The sequence below is a fragment of the Pleurodeles waltl genome, chromosome 2_2, assembly GCF_031143425.1.
Source record: "Pleurodeles waltl isolate 20211129_DDA chromosome 2_2, aPleWal1.hap1.20221129, whole genome shotgun sequence".
NCBI classification, from domain to species: domain Eukaryota; kingdom Metazoa; phylum Chordata; class Amphibia; order Caudata; family Salamandridae; genus Pleurodeles; species Pleurodeles waltl.
In genome coordinates, this window is record NC_090439.1 from 302,312,759 (window position 1) to 302,331,084 (window position 18,326).

The 18,326-nt window shown below is 41.1% G+C and overlaps 1 protein-coding gene across 3 annotated transcripts in view; it reads left to right on the forward strand.

Annotated features, from left to right (window-relative positions):
* Positions 1-18,326, forward strand: part of OTULIN (OTU deubiquitinase with linear linkage specificity) — a 337,117-nt gene that overhangs the window by 220,193 nt on the left and 98,598 nt on the right. For all 3 annotated transcript variants that reach the window (XM_069219764.1, XM_069219765.1, XM_069219766.1), the window contains 2 exons: positions 787-851; positions 12,020-12,117. In XM_069219764.1, coding sequence (XP_069075865.1) covers positions 787-851; positions 12,020-12,117 — 163 coding nt within the window. The remainder of the gene's footprint in view (positions 1-786; positions 852-12,019; positions 12,118-18,326) is intronic.

Below are 18,326 nucleotides of genomic sequence, written 5' to 3' on the forward strand. Positions count from 1 at the left end.
ATGCTGGAGTTTATTGTGTATGCAAATATTGACAAACCTTTTACCCAAAAACCATTATGCAGTTGCAATGCATTATGGATTGACAGAGAAGCATACACTTCTTGCACAAAATGCCTCCCATTAAGGTCCTGATAAGTCTATCAGTGTCCGCTCATCTCCACCAGCTGCTCTGGCTTCCTGTAATCAGCAGTACCAAATTCAAGGCTCTAATCTTCGCCTACAGAACTTTGGAGCACAAGGGGGCCTCAGTATTTGAGATGCAGACTCAAGGCCTGTTGTCAGGGTCGATCCCTGAGGTCTTATTCCCGGAGGTTCCTCCAAATCCGATGGCCAATAGGGCTAGGTACAGTGGGATATCCTTCACCTTTCTTACGTCGAAACTTTGGAAATTGGCTTCCGTCTATCCTTTGTTTTGTGCCTTCGGAATGGATCTTTAGGAAATGTTTGAAGACCCTCTGTTTAATGATTAGGTCGGTGGTCTAGGAAGCAAGCCTGTCTTTAGGGCTGTCCTGCTGCTAGCGCCGTGACTCTCCCTCTGGAGTATCCGAGCACTCTATAAATGTGTTTGCATTGTATTGCTATCCACAGAGTCAAAAGTTTAGTTGACGATTTACCATTAGAAGTGACTTATGGTAATTACCAATTCATAAATTGATGAGGCACCTCACTTAACATTTTAGGGACTGTATCTCACAGACTATAGAAGCAGAGTATTCTTATACATGGGTAAGGTAGGCTAACAGTCAACAGTGCTGAAGTATTTCTTTTTTTTTGTAACATCTGCAGTGAAGAAGACATTTACCGAGATGAAGAGGAAATTGAGACGGAAGGCGTCAGGACAGACCCAGAAGGTGGAGTAAATCCCCTATTTAATTTGACTTTGTTACTTGAAGTTTTGTTTGTATGAAGAGATTCTATTTGTCTATGATTTTGCTCTTGTGATACATATACTTGTTGTTTGTAGTCATTTTTGTATATCTGTTTACTCAACCTAGCAAGTTTCTGCATTTTTGAGAAACGGTTCCTGATCAGTGTTTGACACAATTTGTTATTCTGCTCATTGGAGATGACAATATATTTAAGTTTGTCTATAAATTGTTTCATATTAAGTAGCCATTCTTAACGTTTTGACTACTGTGGACCCCCACTGAATCATTACTGAATTCCAGTGACCCTCCATGTAAGCAGTTTCTATAATTTGAACCTCAAAATAATGCACAGAATACAGAAACGACTATACATTAAATAAGTACAGACAATAATAAGTATTTTATTTGATTCACTAGCAAAAACTTTGAAGGCTGGACGTTTCAAAAGGTAGTTTTACTATTAAAGAACAAAGTGATACTCTAAACTCTAGAATGTCACTTTGGCCCACATTATGACATTGGTGGTATAAACCACCTACCGCTGTGTTGACGGCCACCAAAAGACCGTCACTGCGGCTACCATCTGTCTGCCAGATTATGATCAAAGCCGGACTTCCGCCACAAGAAGGGCAGAAATCCGTCCGTAGCCATACTGCCGGATGGTGGTAAGGTGGCGCTGCTACCACCAGCACCACCACACCAGTAGACCGCCACCAGCTGTATCATGACATGTGATACGGCCTGGCGGTGTTCTGCTGGCGGCAGCAGCGCCCCATCCCTTCCCCTGACAGAAGACCACCTGGATGAAGGTAAGTTGGGTTTCCGACGGGGGGGAGGTGGAGAGTGGGGAGTAGTGTGTGAATGTGTGTGTGTCGGTTTGTGTGCATGAATGTGTCTGTGTGTGTGTGGTGGTGTTTGCGTGGGTGTATGCATGTGTGTGAATGCGTTTAAGAATGGAAATGTGAATGTTTTTCTGCATGTCAGTGTGAATGTGTGTATGGATGTGTGCGAGCATGACTGGATGTATGCGTGTATGAATGCACAGTGTGAATGAGTGGATGTATGCGTGGTGTGTGTCTGCGGGTATGTGCGTGTATGAGGGGGTTTTTGAAGTGAAATTTATTTGCAAGGTAGCTGTCCGGAAAGTGTGAATATTTACTTCTTAGACTTGAAGATTGTGAAGCTGCACTTGGTCTACAATAAAAGTTGGACTCAATGAACTGGCCAAAAAGTATGAAAGGTTAAATATGCCTGTTCAGTAGCTTGACATACTGCGAAAACTGTCCTGGCATTTGTTGCTCAGTTATCATCTTTGAGAAGAAAACATGACAATGCAGTTGAACATTGAATGCAGTATAATGTTTCTCAGAGGACCAATGGCAGAGCTGGCTTTTATGCGAGGCTAGTATACCATCTTAAGTCAAAATACAGAGTTTGAAAGTAGGGCCCTCTGCATTTTTCAGGTAATTTGGCAGTACAAGTTATGGAAATCTGAATCTGTGATATAGCCTCCAAATTCCAAGCAATTTGTTATTTCCTCTATTTGAGGTGAGCAGGTCAGTCAGATTCCCAACCAAGGACTTGTGGAAATAGGTTTAATGATAATTGTTATTGCGATTCATGCGGAAGGGAATTGTCAACAAAATTTGACCTCAGCGTTAAGTTGAGACTGAAAGTATCTATTGACAAAAAGCGTAATTAATACTCTGTAAATCACAGAATTGACCAACCAGGGAATCCCCGATCATCACCCTTATAAAGACCAGACAAGAATCAAATCTATACTCTCTGTTATACATGTGTTTCTTGTATTGGCCACTTGATAGGATTCTTACAATGAATAAAAGCAGTTACCTAGTTAAGTTCACAAGACCTGTGACCATGGCCTTCAAGGCTTACAGAAATCTAAACCCTTTTTGCCTAAGTAACCATATTTCATCTTTTCATCTCAAAGTGCCAATACACAGCATACGCCCATGTCAGAGACTGGCACATCATGTGGACATTGTTATCATGAGCAGAACAAAATTGATGCAGCAGATTACAATTAGTCTAAGACAGATAAACTGGTTTGAAATATTTCATGGGGAGGTACAGTTACAACTTCAGTTGCAAACTATTTGGGACAAGGAACGCTACTAGATGAGAGGTAGGCGAAGGACTGGAATGACCAAAATAGCCACATGGTCCTGAGCTTGGGATAAACCCAGTGTTCCCTCGCAGAGACAAGATCAGCATTCCAATATTCATATTCACATTCTGAAAAATAGACTGCTTGTGACTAAAGGGATAAACAGTTAAAAGCCTCTAGATCCACCCCAGAGCGCTATCTGCAGTTGGAGCATACTCTACACCTATAGTGGTATATCTCTGGATACACCAAATTCAGCCCCATCTAAGGGTCTCTTGTGGATAATGCAGGACAACTGTTAATGGATGGCACAAGAATTTGCATGTGTGGCCAAAATTGAATCAGGTGCTCCCTTAGAAGACTTAAAGTAACATGAGAGAGCCCTTCTTAGGTGTTCCAAATCCAGACACTAAACACAAAACTTACTTCTCTATGACATTGGCAGCTGACAGTGTGAATACCATTCCTGAGTGCATTAATGAAAGGGAAACTCTATGGATTCCTTCGGAAGGGATCCAGGTCTAACATGAAAAACAAAAAAGTCCAGCACTATCATTTTCCCCTGTAGCTTGAGAAAGGGGATATTTGAGAGGTTGAGTTGAGCACTCCCTTTTTTGCTGTGACTGAGGTGGTGCAGTATTCACCAGATCGCACCCACAAGGTCCAACTGTATTATATGCTTATTGTGCATAGTGCTTATTATTTAATTACATATCAGAAAGGTTAATGATAAGTGGTATCAAAGCAATTGTATAGTCTAAGCGTAAAGTATTGTAAAGGTATTACTGATGCTCTGTAGGACAGGTGCCTGTGTGGACCAGTGGGCTGTGCCCAATAAAACCTGTTTTTTTTAATTTATTTTTTTAACTGCAACTTTTGTGGAGTGCTGATATTTTTCTCTTGGGCTCGATGAATAAAATAAATACATAAATATACATATATGCCCCTATTTCATTGTTGAAGTCCTGAAAGCTTCTCAGCGTTTTGTGAGGAGGGTGCAAAAAAAATTGTGGAGAGGTGCCAACATGGTCTTGAAATCCAGGGCATTTTCCATAGACTTTAGTATTTTGCGTAGTGCAAAACCCTTCAGCAGGATGTTTCTGAAATGTGGCAGTATTGCATAATAGGGGGTGTAGATGATTCTTTGAGGTAGTTCAGGCAAGTACAGTAAGTAAAAGTTAACGAATAAGGATATCTTTTTTTTTTTTTTGCTATGTCTGTGGCCTCTGTATTTTGGAGGTAGTTTCAAGGTAGTACCACAGTATATAGTTATGACAAGTCATTATCTGATTGGATAGTGGCTGTCTTTACAAAAATTGCAGACAGCCTCACTGTTTTAAGGCCACTTTGCAGGTGTTCTAGTTTAGGGTCTTAAATATAGGTAAGTATTAGGCTTGATATGTTTCCCTAACTCTTACCACTTAATGTAAGTGGTAATAGATAGGAAATATAATTATATGTTTCTATACCTAGGTAGTACTGCACTACGTAAAAAATAAAAAAAAGTATGAAAATTGAAAACAAACACTGTAATAGACAATATTTCACAAATATAGTATACTACAGTATCTTTAGATTTTTTTTACATATTTAATTATGTCAAAAAAAGTTCTACGCATTACTGTGTAATACCTACTGTTTAGTGTTACTTTAAAAATATTACTTAAAAAATGAGCATTTGGAAAAAAAACACAATACATGCTAGGTAGTACCGCAGTACTGCGTAAACTAGTTAGATATTTAAACAATTATACAAAAAATTCCGTACCTATTTCCACTTTCAACAAATGGTAATAGGTTGGGAACAGCAGTAAAAACTACTACTTACCTATGTTTAAGGTCCTAAACCACAACAGTTCAAAAGCCAATTGAAAGTATTGTGGCTGACTTTTACATTTAAAAAGGCAGACATTAGCCAATTATACACTGCCTTTGTTATTGCTATGCACCACAGTATACCACTAGCTTACCACGGAATACTTTGTCACAATATATCACTAGGGTACTAATTTGGGATTCTTTTGCATTACCCTTTCGTTACAGTGTCACAAGCGCAGCACAATACTTAAATAACACTTACAAAACTATGCAAACCCACTATACGTCACCCTGCTCTGCTTGGTACAGGGAATGCAATGAAGTTCAAGTTGCTGCATTGTATTACTCTGCACATCATGAGCTGCAGTCTTCCAAAATGTGAACTACATCTATACCCCACTACACTCTATGGAACTGCTCTATACACCACTCAACACCACTGCGCTGTACACCACTCCACTGTACCCAACTCCGGTGTACACTGCACTACTATATGCTGTTACACTGTACACCACATCATTCTTTACTATTCTACTGTATCACACTCCACTGTACATCACTCTAATGTACGCCAAACCACTCTAAAACACTCCATTCAGCACTATTCTATTGGAAGCCACTCCATTATATGATGTTCCTATTTATATCACTGCACTGTACGCTACTCGAGTCTACGGCACTCTACTTTATGCTACTCCACTCTACACTAATCCACTGTATGCCACTTGGCTGTACTCCACTCACCTCCACTGTATGCTACTCCAGTGTATGGCACTCCACTGTCCGATGCTCCAGTGTATGCTATTTTACTTTCTACCAATCCACTCTTCTACACGCCACTTTACTCTATTGGACTGTACCGTATTCCCCTGTACAGTATTCTATTATAAGATACTTTACTGTAGGGTTACTCACTTTATGCAACTACAGTGTATGCCACTGCACAACACTATGCTCCCCCCTCTAGAACTACACTCTTTAAAAGTATATTGCACTTTATGGCACTGTATACAACTGTACTTCAGTCTGTGCATGTACACTCCACTGTCTAACTCTACAGTCCAATCTATGCCCGTACACTCCATTCTGTTTCACTAAACAACTCTTTTCAATACAGTAGGACACAGCACTCTGCTGTATGGGACACCACTCCAATTTATAAGAGTTTACTCGACTACACACTACGCAGCTGCATTATAATCCACACCACTATACGACACACACATACACTGTATTATACTTTACTCCAGACTGTTAGATAACTCCACTGAACTCTACTCCACTCTGAGACTTTACCTCGCTGTACACCTCCATTTCCAATCATCCTCTCTACGCAGCTCGACTGTACAGCAGACTACTTGTATTCTATACAACGCCACACTACTACACTGTTTCTCACTGTACCCCACTACATTCTACCAAACACCACTCAGTTCCAACATACAATACTCCACTCTACAACACTTGACTGTACAACATTCACCTTTATTTTAATGTACGACACTCCAGTAAACAATACCTTAAAAAAAAAACCTCAATACTATGACTTGAAACACATTTTAAAAAAAACAAAAAAACACCATTGCAATTCCATGGAAAAACCAAAGATACAGATAGTTATAGTTACTATAAGTCGGCCACCAATGTACGCATCGGTGAGAGGTGAGAACACTGTGTACGAGGCTGCTCGCCTTACAGTAATTTCAAGGTTGTGTGTTAAGTTAAAATGTAAGTGTCTGATTTAGATCTCAGCAGAAGAGTTACTCTGTGGAAACTGTGATGTAAATTTTTATGGTTTTATGTGTGTAAAATCTGAACTTATCTATAACGTCCCTCTAACCTTTGCTTTTTAGGGAATTTCAATTTCTTAACTGTAACGTCCCTGTAACCTTTGTCTCTTTCAGTGAATTTCTATGGTTTTTTTAAAAGTAAAGTAATACTTAATTCTCATATGTTAATCCAACCGCTGCTGCACACGGCCTATGGCAAACCCCACATGAAGCCAACCCCATGCTGTAGGTCTGTGAGTGACTGACTGTATGGGTGTGGGCGTGTAAGAGAGTGTTTGAGTGTATGAGTTGGTTGTGTGAGTGTGTCTGAGTGGCTCTGTGAGTGGTTTTGTAGGTCTGTAAGTGGTTGTGTGAGTAATTGGGTGTGTGAGTAGGTGTTTGAGTGGCTGTGGGGATCTATGAGTGGGTGTCTGAGTGATATTGTGGGTCTCTAAGTGGTTGTGTGAGTGGTTGTGCTGGTGTGTGTGTGTGAGAGAGTGGCTGGGTCTGTGATTAGGTGTGTGAGTGGCTGTATGGGTGGGTTTGTGATTTGTGTCGGTTTTTGAGTGTCTGGGGGTGTGAGTGTATGAGTGGCAGTGTGATTCTGTGAGTGGGTTTGCTAGTGGTTTTGTGGGTCTGAGTGGCTGTATCAGTGTGTGAGTGGGTGTGTAATTAGGTGTGTGCGTGTATGAATAGCTGTTTCTGTGACTGGGTGTGTTAGTGGTTTTGTGGATTTGTGAGTGAGTGTGGCAGTGGTTTTGTGGGTCTGTGAGTGTGGTAGTGTTTTTGGGGGTTGGTGAGTGGGTGTGTGGGTCAATCAGTGGCTTTATGAGTGGTTGTGTGTGTGTGTGTGAGAGAAAGAATGGGTGTGTGGGTAGCTGAGTGGGTTTGTGAATGTGTGTGTGTATTTTTTTAATTGGGGGCTGATTCTCCGGATCCATTGCAGATGCAAATGAGGGGTGTGCTGAATGCCCTGGTGGATCCTCGGATCCTGCACACCCCCGAAAAATGTTTTGGGGTAATTTCATGCCCATGAGTGGTCCCCCACAGACCCCTCCATCAGTCCCATGGGGCCTGGGTACATTTACCCTGATCCCTTAATCACTTTTAAGTATTATTTTTTCCCCTGGGACTGAGTGCTAATTCACAGAATGGCAGCCGGAACATTCTTCTCAGGTTGCAGCCAGCTATTCACGGCATCGCTGTTGGCGTGTGGACCTTCGTATCCACTTCGGCCGATCTGCGTCTCTAGATATACATAAATATTTTTTCTTTAATAACTCCAAAACTACTGCACAGATTTACACTCAATTACAGTAAGAGATCTTTCTGAACCATAATCTAGCTTTCGGCCAAATTTGGTGTATTTCCGTTCAGCATTTGAAGCTGTAGTTGTGTCTAAAATCCCTATTTGATATTGCATGCTTAAACACGTTTTGAAACACCCCCTTTTTCTCGGCTCCCTCATCACTAATCACCCTGAAACTTTGCAGACAGCATCTGATGTGACTGTAAATTTCTTGAAGGTTCATCAAACAGCACCAAAGTTATTGGCAGAACAAAAAATGCTTTGACCTGTGGAAACTAAGTCCTAACTATAACTGGCAAGCATACTTGTTTAATTCTTGGCCTCTGGGTAGGGCAGGTCCCAAGGGCATATAGCAATATTTATAATGGAGAGGGGGGCAGACATGGCCCTCCTCCCCATGACCGATTTTGGCCCTGGGTCCACAACGTTGCCAGGGGTGGGCCATTGTTCATTAAGTGGGTGGGGGGCCATTCATTTTAAGCACTAGATTATGATTTTAAAGTACATGTTCTGCTTCTTAGTGATACCTTGAGAATGATATTAATTTACTAAACAGTGTGTGGAGTTCCAGTAAATATTTCCTGTGTTTGTTCAGTGGATTGTGTATAGAGAGCAGCCCATTGGCTTTCTAGTTCATATTTGTGCATTGACTAAGTCTTTTTCCAGGTGGTCATAAATATGACCGCTGCTGCTCTTTGGGAGGTGGGAAGGACAGTTAGAAGCTCATGCAAATGGGCTTCCAGAGCCTTTAGACAGGTAAGAGGTGACATTTAAAAATATATCTTCTGTAAACTATATTAGAACCAATCCAACTTGGCCAATGAATTGGGTTTGAAATAAATAATGTAAAAAGTACAAGAATGGACGTTGTAGTTGATCTTTAAGTGGAGCGATAACGTTATCTAATTTTAATATTTATCCCAGTGCTTTCGTATAGAACTGCTAACCCTGCTCCAGTAAAAGTAGCTTTTCGGGTCTTGTTACTGGAAGGACATGCTTAACATTGAACATTTACATGCCCTACCTTTAAATACCACCCTGCCTTATTGGGCAGTAATGCATACTTTGGGGTAACCTCAGAATATTTAGACAGGGGGTTTAAGGCTGTCAAAAGGGGTTATTTTTACAGGCCGGATTTGCAAATTTAAAACTGCGTAGACAGACTACAGTTACTGTCGCTCTAGTGGTGGCACAGTTTATGCAGCAGTTAACTAGTGACATTTAACTTACAGGCCTTGGGTACACTTTGTACAATGTACTGTGGGCATGCAGGTAAGTTAAATATACCAGTTATCAGTGTAGCCAGTGTTTGGCATGTTTTAGGGGTTAGAGCATGTGTTAGTGTGCAGAGCACTAAAACCAGCCATAAAAACACAGACCATGAACATTTATCATAGATGCACTGCCCTACCATATTCATGGATGATTATTTGCTGTATGAGTGCCAAAATAACATTGACAATGGATAACAATATTGGATTTGAGGAGCTTGAGCAATAACATTTATATAATCCTGTGGCATAAGTGGTCTTGAAATGTGCTTGGGTTTTGCACATTTTCACAATAAAAGAAGACAGTTGTCACAGGTGTCATTTTGCGACAGTATAAAAGTTGCAGGATTCATATTCCAGCCCTTGATTAAGATTTATCAGATAAACTGTTTACAATTTCCAAAATGTGAGAGAGTAGGACTTTGTTCTCTATATCATTTTTCAGCCAAAAACAACACTACTCTTCACATGCCAGCCACAGCTTTTCAGTCTTCACCTAGTTCACTCTGGTTCATCAGTACCTCAACAAAGAGTTCACCATATGAAGGACCACTCTTCACAAGCTAACATATGGTTTGGTTAGAAAACCATTCTTTAGCGAGAACCTCCAGATGAGTCACATCAAAAGTCTGCAATACTGATAAATTGTCATAAGTAACAGTAGTGCACCCCAGTGCCATTTTATTAGTAGTTTAACCTGTATACTTCCAGGCAAATACACAGTCTGTCTGTCGCAATGGCTCTGTTTATTTCTGTGTCACAGACATATAGGGGGGTCACTTGTACATAATCCTTGAAGTATAGCTGCACATTCATAGACATTCTACTGTAGATGTGCACATATAGATTGTTTTTCTGAAGAACAAGCATGTTCTTTTCCTGTATGAGTGTGTTTATTAGAATAGAAACTGTGTGTATGTGTGCGCAAACTTGGCTGGGTGTGGGTATGGGTGCTAGTGTTTGTGTCTAACCCAACAACTGGCTTGTGTTTGGAACCACTCATCCTCCCTATTTCCTCTCCATAGAAATACTGAGCTCTTGTTAGAGCAGATACATACGTAGCACATACCAATACCTATCAGGCAAGACGTAATGAGGGCTAAATAAGATGGAGTTGAAGTGATTGTGATGTCTTCTCAAACCATTTGCACTGATAAACCTTCTCCAGTAGTGCATTATAATGATATTGGCAATCACTGAGGTGGCCAGTGAACATATAGAGGCCCAGGCCCACTGCCCCAAATCATTTGATTTTTGAGGAACTCAGAGGCAATTTGCAATATCATTTGTATCCAAGTAGCTATTTCATTCTATATGATTTTTTAGATCGGGGTGGTAGAAGAAGCAAGGCACATAGTATTTGCGGCAAAAGCTGTGGGTCGAAAGTAGCATAGGCTATGCATTGGCTTTGTCACAGAAGCCCTGGGGTAATAATGAGGTGATGTCAGTCAGTAATCCTTGATTGTTTTTTCTTTAACTCCCTATAGCTCTAATCTTATTGTTTTTGGTTATGGGAGTGTGGTTGTTCATTGATTTTTCAAGAGAAATGTATACCAACTGAGTGATCTCAACCTGATCTTCCTCAACAACCTACCTTGACTTGAGGGTAATTTCAGACAGCAATGTGAGCCAGGGCATACAAAAAGATAGCACCAAACAAAAGGCCCGGACATTGATTAGGTGAGCCCTTACCATCCTTTAGCTGCTGAGGCTGACAGTTATTTATGCCTTTATTCCTACAAGTCACTATATGCTCCTGCATCATCGAATGGCAAATTGGACTGTGATGAAGAGTGACCAGCATGATGTGAATCCTGTCACACTCGTGAGTAATGCAGTATGAGATTTGAAATGCTCCAGAGACTGTTGCAGGGTCTTGTCACGCACACTTGGGGCACATGTGAGGAGGTGCAGGCTGTTGTGTGAGGCCTGTAATCTGGTGTTTGCAGGCACATACTGTGTGAACTCAGTAGACCCTGCCACATTTTCGAGAGTATGACAAGACAGGGAGCACATGCTAGTGTTGTGGTTTGTAGTCTGGAGGCTCAAAGGAGAGTGCTTATGCATGAACACTGTCCCCGAGGTCAGTAATATCACTAGTGACCTCTAGTAGTTAATTACAGGTAACTAGTGACACGGGGAAGGATTGCTTAATTATTTGTAATCAAGCTTACATCGTATATATAGGTAATTCCCCATTTGGAGAAAGGAAACCCATTTTGATTGAAAGAAATAGAAGTTTATGGTGTAACGATTGTAACGGTTGCTACCAGCTTTCATCGGTATTGAAAGTAGTGTTTTTTTACATGTTTATTGTAAATTTGTACTTATTTCTGAAATAAACAAGGATGATGATGATAATTAGTGACATACTCTTATCACAACAACATTCTGACGACAGAACACATCTGTCAAAAAAATGTACAGGTCTCCATAGAACAATTACTTTTCCTTATTCTATATTATATTTAGTGATGTTATGATATCAGTTTTAAAATGCTGAGAAAATATTACCACATGCCAGTCACTATTATTATCAAAGTACTCATATGTTATATTTGCAGCATTGTTTTCTCCTGTAATGGTGCGAATCCTTTGTTGTATAAGAGCATTGGGGGCGGGGAGCATTTTAAAAGAATTTTGTATTAGCTAAATACCATTAAATGTTTTGTGCCTTTAAGACCTTTTTATCAGCTATATTAACGTTTGTCCAGACGAAAGAAAATAATTTAAATATAACATTTGTTCCATGGACCGACCTTGCATTCTTTTTTGGAAGAGCTATTTACGATCAGCAGTTATGCATTCAGCTGTTGTATCTAAACATGGCTTTGCTTTTATGTTTTTGCTAGGATCAAATAAGTTGGGTTTGGCTCCTGAAATGAATATTATGGAATACTGCTATAAGGAATGGCGAGGACAAACCGAAGTAGCACAACTAATGAAAAAGGTTTGATTCGTTTTTTATTATTGTCCTACTAAGCATACGTTATCTTGTTAAAACATCCAGCTTGCTGTGACCTCTCTAGGTCTGGATAGGATGTATATTAAGTACCCGATGAATAGGTTTTGGGTGCAGCTCTTTTCACTCCACTGTCTTGTGAGGGTGCGATTTCTTAGATACTCTGCATGGTAGAGATTAAGTGCCAATTGTGGGGACGAGGTTGATGTTGTATTCAAGAATTGATAAGGCAATGTGCCCCTAAAAACAAGATTCAAAACAGCATTTCAAATTACAGTAATAAGCAAAGACTGACTCTGAAAGGGAGTTTGAGATTAATAATTTAGGGAAACATTGAAGGTTTATTAAAATGTTAAAGTGCAATACAGTAGGCAAAAATAAAGTCAGTTGCAATAAATCATTCGTCATCATCTTCAAGATCTTTATTTCACTTTAAACAAGCCATAAGAGCCCATATAGCAAACAGTTTAACACGTTAGCAATTCATCACAGAGTCTCCATTTAGGTAAACCATAACTTCTTACAATTTTTAAACGCTTTAAAATATCTAGGGATCCAACAGTGACATAATTTTGATGACCCTACTTAAAGAAGCAAAAACATAACAGAGCTGGACGGAGGGTAACATTTGCAAATAAAAGAGAGCTGGTCTTGGTTGCTTAAAGTTCAAATCTTTTATTACTGATATGATGAACTCAAATTGTAAAGCAGTGTGAAATCTATAGAGCAAAGTAAAGTGCAGTGTCTTGAGTGGAAGACGAGTCACACCCCCTTGGGTCCGAAGTTTTTACTAAACTTCATCCACCAGAAGCAGCCAGAAGAAAATGAATAAGGTTTAGTCTGAAACCTGGTTAATAAAAGCGATTATTTAGATTCTGAAACATAAATAAAAAAGGCTCAATGAAGAGGGTGATTTCCAGAATAACATTAGTCCTAACTGATGATTTAATGAGCTCTGCAAACAATTGCTTATCTCTGCAACAGATAAAAAATTATTTTTGATCCACTTTCCATCAGTTTTTACAATAATATCAGGCTTATCATGAAGTTCCTGGCTATTCTAGACTTTAAAGGTAAATTTTATGCAGTTCATCCATCGTATTTTATAAGCCCCATCAAGATTAAGGTAGTCCTTCAGATTATCTTGATTAAACTTCAGTTCATAATTGGTCCAAACCACAAGCCATCAGAACAAGGGGCGCAATTCAAGGTTGTCGGTTATATAACCCACATCTAGTTCCTCCTAGGCCACATAAACTGGGATACTTTGAGGCAAGATCAGTAAGCACCTAGCAACATTGTTTTCTATATACGGTAAAGAAGAGTTCACAATGCCACAGCTATCACTGCCATAAGAAACAGCTGAAATACTTTTAGGCTGATCATTTTTTTTGCATAGATTTCAATGGCTTATTGCCCAATCCTGAGGCAAAATAAGAAATTGCAGGGACGGATTTCTTGAAAAGATATTTCTTAGAGACCTGTAATGGAGACCAGGTGCCTTTGTCGTTAGAATGGACCCCCAATTAGGGAAATGTTGAAACCCTACTAATTTCATGACATTGTACATATTAACACCTTGATTTAGTTGATTTAGGGCCAAAAAATGTTTGGGATTTTTTAATATTGGTAGAAAGGTCCAAGCGAAGTGCGGGCTAATAATACACTGTCATCGGCATTGAGCAACACTGGGATAAGTCTTTCCCCTTCAGAGGCTGTCATACTTTTGTGCTGATGCCTTGGAAAATAATATCAGAATCCACAACCATAGAGGATATTAAGAACCATAATTTGTCTCTGTTGACCCTGTTCAAGATGGAGAACAAGGTCATTAAAGCATAGGGAAGGCTACTTTGTTTGACCACTATATGTTTTTTAAATAGAGGATCCACGTTCAAACATTGGTCCACCTTACTGCGACCAGCCCTAAACCATATTGTAGATAAGTTAAGTTGTTATAATCCTCCCAAACTAAAAGCCTTAATAGACTAGTCAGCCCACTACTTTGACGATAGTCAATTAACCAGATGTGTCTATAACAGCAGGGGTGATTCTTAGCTTCCTTTTTTAAACACTGATGTGAGAAATTGGGTTGTTAGTTGCCTGGAGTGTGACACCAAAATAATAAAAATCCAATCAGTAGAACTGGAGGTATACATTTTGAAAGTTTTTAGTGAAAACTAGCGCTTAAAAGATCAAAGCGCCAGCCACAGACATCTAGTCACGTGGACTGGGTCAAGTTGAATGTTAAGGCCGACTATGATAGAGAGCAGTTTGGATACAAGAAGTGGATTTGTCCCAGTCAGCGCTTACCTTCGGATTTCGAAAATTATCTAAGATGGTAAATTTCAGCGGGCAAGGTTCAGAAGGTTTCAGAAGAGGGAAGTTTGTCATCAGATGGACTCGGGTCGAAGCAGCGGTGAAGATTTCTACGGTTGAACTTCGTTACCGGAATGAAAGTTGAAAAATTCCAGTGGCACAGAGCAGAGTGCTGTAGACTAAGACAGTTGCAGGAGGTCAGATACCCCTTTGGCGAAGGACCTCTGAAATGGATTTGGTGCTGTGGAGAAAGTAGCAGGCGAATACGCAAAGTCAATCCGACTGGCAATGCAGTGCAGGCGGATAGGCGAGCACTTTGGACCTGGCCTCATCCTGGTTCTTAGAGCACATTTTGGTTAAATTGTGTCTATCGTTAGTTTTAGAAATTGGACACCTGGGCACCTTTAACACCACAACCAAGGGTTCAGGACGGGTGGGACACCTCTTGGAGGTTCGGGCCTCACTCAGGCTGGGTCCAGGTGCGGGCTCAAGATGGCCGGAGCAGTTTAAGTTCCTGTAGCTCTGAACAGGAGGCCAGAAAACTAGCCCTTGGAATGACTTCTAGTTGTCCTGGGTGCAGATTAAGTCGGAGGGCTCAACAGCAGGCCTCTGAGGGTTCAAGGCAGCAAGCAGCCCTTCTAGGCATAGCAGCAGTCTGGCAGAATCTGGAGCTGGTCACAGCAGCAGGCAGTCCTCTGAGAGTGCTTCCTCTGGTCTAGTAGTGAACTGGAGAGTGAGTCTGAAGGTTCTACTTGTATACCCCAGTGCTCTTCTAGAAAGGTGGGAGAAACTCCTGGAATGGTTCTTTGAAGTGCATGAAATGTCCTGATTCCCTTACCTTGGCTCCAAGCTGGCCTCAGTGACAGTACAGGGACGTTAGGCACTTTATGTAAAGGCAGAGCACAGACTATTCAAGTGTAAGTGGGTATGTGCTCAACTCTGCCCCCCATCCCGCCAGCATATGGCCCATTGAGAAGCACACCTAACCGCTTTGTCTGACTGTCTGGGAGGAATTTGCGAAGGCCGTCAGCTACATCTATTCATGTGACCCAAGACAGGCACAGAGAGAAAAAGCAGGAAAATGACAATTTTCTAAAAGTGTCATTTTAAAAATTGTGATATAAAATCTGTCAGTACCATTAAGGAGGGTTTATCATTACTTATATGCAATAAAAGGGTAGTTTAAGGCTTGGGAATGGGATTTAAATGCCAACTCGACATGTCAGTTTAGATCTGCATTCAGGCTGCAGTGGAAGACCTGGGACATTTTTTAAAGAGCTACTTAGATGGGTGACACAATAAGTCCAGCATGCCCACAGGTAGCATTTCATTTACAAGCCCTGGGTATATGGTATACCCCTCTACAAGGGACTTATAAATGGTAAATTGGTAAACTTAATATACCAATTAGGTGTATGTCAATCACACCATGTTTAGAGGAGTAAATGCAACCACTTTATCACTTATTAGTAGTGGTAAAGTGCACAAAGTCCTAAAGCCAACTAAGATGAATTCAGCAAAAACGTGGAGGATAAAGACAAAAGGTTTGGGGATGACCCTGCAGAGAAGGCCAGGCCCAACAACTGGAATAATGATGGATCGTGTCCAGGAGGGAGAAATACTATCTCCCACAAATTGGGGTCCACTTTACATAAATCAGCAGCCACAACATCTGGTCCCATGGATTTGTTGTTAGCCAACCAGGATAAAGCTTCCTTAGTTACCTCCAGGGGAAAATAAATCTTCGATGGACACTGAGAGATACTTATTTGAGAGTCAACAAGGAGGTGGCAGTAGGTGTAACATTGTTGTCACTATAGACACCTTCAAAGTGTGTAAGCCATCTATCTGAGGTAACATGAGTGCATTTAATAGTCTCTTCAGACTGAGTGAAGAATGGATGATTTACTATTTCCCCCAAAATGTAAATAACCATGTGTTCCTGCCTGAAAAAGCTGCTGCCGGGCTTCCTCCCTTAAGATTTTTTTCCTGTTTGCAATACCCCATCAACACGGCTTGCCATTTTCAAAAGTGTGAACAGAAACTGTCCCCCTCCCACCTGACCATTGCACCAATAAACCACTTTATTATGTTCTGAGTACTTACAATGACCCCCCGTTTTGCATACATTGGACAATATTGGAGTGTATGTAGTAGCTTCTGTGGGGAGATTCAGTCTTGTGAGAGCCACCTGAGGGTTCTGCATTACAGCACAGGGCCACAATGTAGTCTTAGAAGCACACGTTGCAGGTGAAATTGTTGGGATCAATTGTGAGTCTGCTAACAGAAGAACTGATGAAAAGGGAACATAGGGCCAGCCTGTAACAGCAGTAGACTGTATGGTGAGAGATATAGGTTCAAGATATGCACGAGACTGGGAGCCCCAGGCTCACCGTCCTCTGAACCCACCAACACTTGTGATTGAGGTTGGGCTTGTGTTTGAGGGGCTGGTCAGCGATAGACACCATTAAATGTTTATCAATTGTTGATGCTGGGGAAAGAACATTTCTCATTCTTGCAATTCTATTGCATTCTTTTCAATTGATTCCTACCTCATTGATTCCAAAGAAGAGCTATGTACAAGCTACATCGTATTGAACAAATAGATAACATTAAGGATAACGCAGCCGTTTCTGGCAATTTAAGGGGTCAGTTCTGGGCTAGACCTTTTTTAACATGCTTATCAATTGGCTAAACAGACCCTTTATTAGCAGTACAATCGGAGCCTTCTTGATGAGACACTAGAAATCAACTCATGAGGATCTTTCTTTTTAGGGTCGAGCCTGCGTTGCATGCGCTCGCGCATGCGTATCGCAGCGAGACTCTAGTATTTAGAAAAGGGCTCGGAGCCCTGTCAACATCACGTCAGTGTTCTTTATTGGTTCGTGGGCTTGCCTAATAATCTGCTTGCTTTCATTAGTCGAAGGCACGCATACGGCATGCCTTTTCCGGTGGCTAGCCCTCCTCGAGCACAGAGACCAAGTACAGAAAACATGCGAGGCTCGCTGTTTTCCATCGGGCTCGTGGACTTCTTTTTCTTTAATTTACGAGCGCAATCTCGCTTGGCAGAAGTTGAGCGCTTTACATAGTTAATCACACTTTTTCCGGTTACGTATATAAATGCACTTTTGCCCGATAGGTGAAAAGTCGGGTTAGGAGTTTCAACACTATCAGCTCTAAAATGAGCAAACGCGAGACCCGTTGCATTGCAAATGCTTGTTTCACTTGCAAAGGGATGCAGTCAATTCAGACACTGCCAGGTCAGTGGAGGGGCAGACATCAGCTATACCTAATCAACTTCTAGGACAACCTATTAGAGCTGACGAGCTGCTGCAGTATTTATAGGTACAAAATGATTATCCATGCATGCAGGACTGTTTCAAAGGCCATTTCTTTTGCTACCCTGCCATATTCAGAGCTCCTCTTCAACAGATTTGTTCTTGTTAGACAAGACTTACACCGCCAAATTTAAAAATGACTGTATTGAATAACTTTTACAAATGTCCTGTTGTGGCGAGTGAAGGGCTTATAAGTACAGTAGTTTCCGCTTACCATTGTGGTCCAGGTCTAGAAAAAGGTGGAGCAAGAAACAGGGCTTATCCTTGCCTCCCCCTCCACGGTTGGGCAGGGCTTAAGGCTCCAATTAAGATCTCCTACCTCCAGGCACCCACAGAATTCTAGCTCATGTAGCCTGGGCCCACAGACTGCCAATCTGCTTCTCTGCCCTACTGTCCTCCTGCCTGGGTGAGAAGGACTGGACCTTCATCTTGAACCCAAGACCACCGGAGTGACTCCAAGGGTTAGTTGGCTGGCCTCCTGATCATAGTCTCAGGAACAGAACGGGCTCCAGAAACCTTTAACCTAGCACCTGGATTCTG